At 39.8% G+C, this 2,690-nt stretch overlaps 1 protein-coding gene across 1 annotated transcript in view; it reads left to right on the plus strand.

Moving 5' to 3' along the window:
• Window positions 1–2,690, plus strand: part of LOC102870950 (chromosome unknown open reading frame, human C12orf55) — a 105,924-nt gene that overhangs the window by 34,469 nt on the left and 68,765 nt on the right. The window contains exon 3 of the mRNA XM_006888568.1: window positions 1,643–1,814. Coding sequence (XP_006888630.1) covers window positions 1,643–1,814 — 172 coding nt within the window. The remainder of the gene's footprint in view (window positions 1–1,642; window positions 1,815–2,690) is intronic.

A 2,690-nucleotide genomic window follows, 5' to 3' on the forward strand; every position in this document is an offset into this window, starting at 1 on the left:
ACCCTCTATGAGATGGATTGATTCAGTGACTGGGGTAATCGGGATGGGAGTGTCGGAGGCAGTGCGCTTGTCACAGGATAGAGCAGGGTTTAGGGCTGTTGTGCATAGGGTCGCTATGAGTCGCAAATGACTCGACGGCTCATAACAACAACAACAACAACATTGTATATCCCTCTGCCAGTTTGTCCTACTCAGATATGTTGTTGGAAGCGATACAACCAATATTGAAATAGAAGCATGGGTATCTCGTAGTGGACAGGTTTCAGCAGAGTGTCTAGACTAAAACAGATTAGAAAGGGCTGACTTTATACTTCAAAAAATAGTTGTCGTTATGTGTCTTCGAGTTGAGTATGGTTTAAAGTGACCTCATACATAGCAGACCTGTACCCTGTCCTATCCTGTGCCACCCTCATTATCTCGGGCACATTTAAACCCATTGCTTCAGTCACTATGTTAAGCTATCTCATCGGGGTCTTTCTTGTGCTGATCCTTCACTTTTCTAAGCATGATCTCCCTTTCCAAGGAATACCCCCCTTTCCAAGGAATACCCTCTCCTAGCAACATGTCCAATGCATGTGAAATGAAGCTTTGCCATCTTTGCCTCCAAGGAGCTCTCTGGCTGCACTTTTTTTAAGATAAACCTACTTGTTCTTTTGGCAGTCCATGAGATAGTCAGTACTCTTCTCCAACACTACAATTCAAAGGCATCAATTCTTCTGTCATTCTTATTCTTTGTTCAGCTCTCGGATACATAACAACTAATTGAAATGACCATGACCTGAAATAGGCGCACCTTAGTCTTCAAACTGACATCATCGCTCTTTAGTATTTTGGAAAGGTTCGTGGCTTGCCCAGTGCAACATGTCTCCTGATCTCCTGACTGCTGGTACCGAGGGTGATGATTGTTGGTCCAGTTAGCCAGTGAAAATTTTATGAGTCACACAGCACACTGCATGATTTTTTTAAAACTTGTAATTAGGAAGGGTAAGTAACTGGGAAGGACATGGTGTTGATGAAGTAGAGAGCCAGTGAGGGTGAGGGAGACCCTGAGAGGTAAACTGGCACAGCAGACGAAATTATTTCACTGATGATGAGGATGATACGGAGCCGGGCAACATTTCCTCCTGTTGTCTGCAAGCTTGCCATGGTTTGCAGTTGACTTCACAGTAGCTATCTGTGGACACCTCTGTGACCTTGTGTGTGCCCGGAACAATTCTCCCTCTGCTTAAAGCACGAGATGTGTCTTTCTAATCTTTGAGTTCCTATTGCCTAGCAGCTTGTGGCACATAGAGATGCTCAGTAAATATTTGCTGCATTAATTGTGTAAATGGTAATACTTAACACATGAATTAATAAATAGGCTAAAATGTCACTGGGTGACTTTTCAAATGCTGATTCAACTCTGTATTCTGGTAATAGGATTTCTGTGCTTTGTTTTTACTTTGAATTTCTTTTAGAGGAAGGCCATCTTAACTAAATGGCTCTTTTGGACAAACTTCTTACCATATTTCCCCCCTCTCCCAGACTAATTTAGAAATAAGCAGAATTGTTTCTATTTTCGTTTTCTATATCTTAAGAAATGTTTTCCTAAGTCATACAAAACGTATTTATATTCTTTCTTATATTTTCCCATGTGTTGCAGTTTCACGCTTTAAACAACAAAAATATTTGCTGCTACCAGCTGGTCTGTGACAATGATGCAAACCTGCAGAATAAAGAATCTGTGGTCCAGTGTCTGCAAATCTTGTCCTCTCTCAGACTCATCATGCAGGTGGCCCTTCCCCAGGAGCACCTGTCCTGGATCGTCTACAATGGTATACGTCACTGGGTCTTCAGTGGGCCTCAAAGCGTTACTTAAATGACAGACTTGACAGCATGTTAAGCACTTTGTGCATGTCTGTGTTTAATAGCCCAATATTTGTTGCTAAAGTACAATTGGAATAAAAATACTCCCCAAAGAAAATTCCAGACTGAGGTGGCTTCACCAGTGAGTCCTGTGAAAAATTTAAGCATGGCATAATGCAGAAAATAATAAGAAAGGAAGTACTTTATGACTCACATAACGTAGCCTGTCTTGACCTGATTCTCCAATCCAGATAGAGACGTTATAATCTCAATATCTATCTCTCTCTTCCCCTCTCTCTCTCTCTCTTTGACACACACACACACACGTACGTTTTATCCTAGTTATGAAGTTTGATGTTAAAAAAATCAGTGTAATTCACAATTTTAACAGGAATGTTGTGATTTAAATGAAAAAGTCCTGGTGGTGTATAGTGGACCAAAACCTTGATGGGTTGAACTCATCTGTGTTGCCAAGGGAGAAAGATATCCCACAGAAAGAGGTCAAGATTCTGTAAAGATTCACAGCATTTAGGAAACACTATAGGACACTTTTATTAGCTATCCCACATGGTTATTATCCGGCCAGCTAGACACAATAGTAGTGGGTTTCATTTTTGGTTTATAATTAAAATCATATATATTCCAGAATAGGCTGATTGTATTTTTAAATTTTTGATCGCATTTTAATTTGCCCTTCTGTGTAGTATCTCAGCTTCCTAGCGCTGCTGTAATGGAAATATCCAAAGTGAGTGTGACTTTATTTATTTATTTAATTGTAACTTATTTTTTATTTATTTTTTGTGTGTGAGTGTGACTTTAAAAAACAAATTTATTTTCTCATAAGT

This window comes from Elephantulus edwardii, unplaced genomic scaffold, assembly GCF_000299155.1.
Source record: "Elephantulus edwardii isolate Elephantulus edwardi_28Jun2011 unplaced genomic scaffold, EleEdw1.0 scaffold00068, whole genome shotgun sequence".
Taxonomy (NCBI): domain Eukaryota; kingdom Metazoa; phylum Chordata; class Mammalia; order Macroscelidea; family Macroscelididae; genus Elephantulus; species Elephantulus edwardii.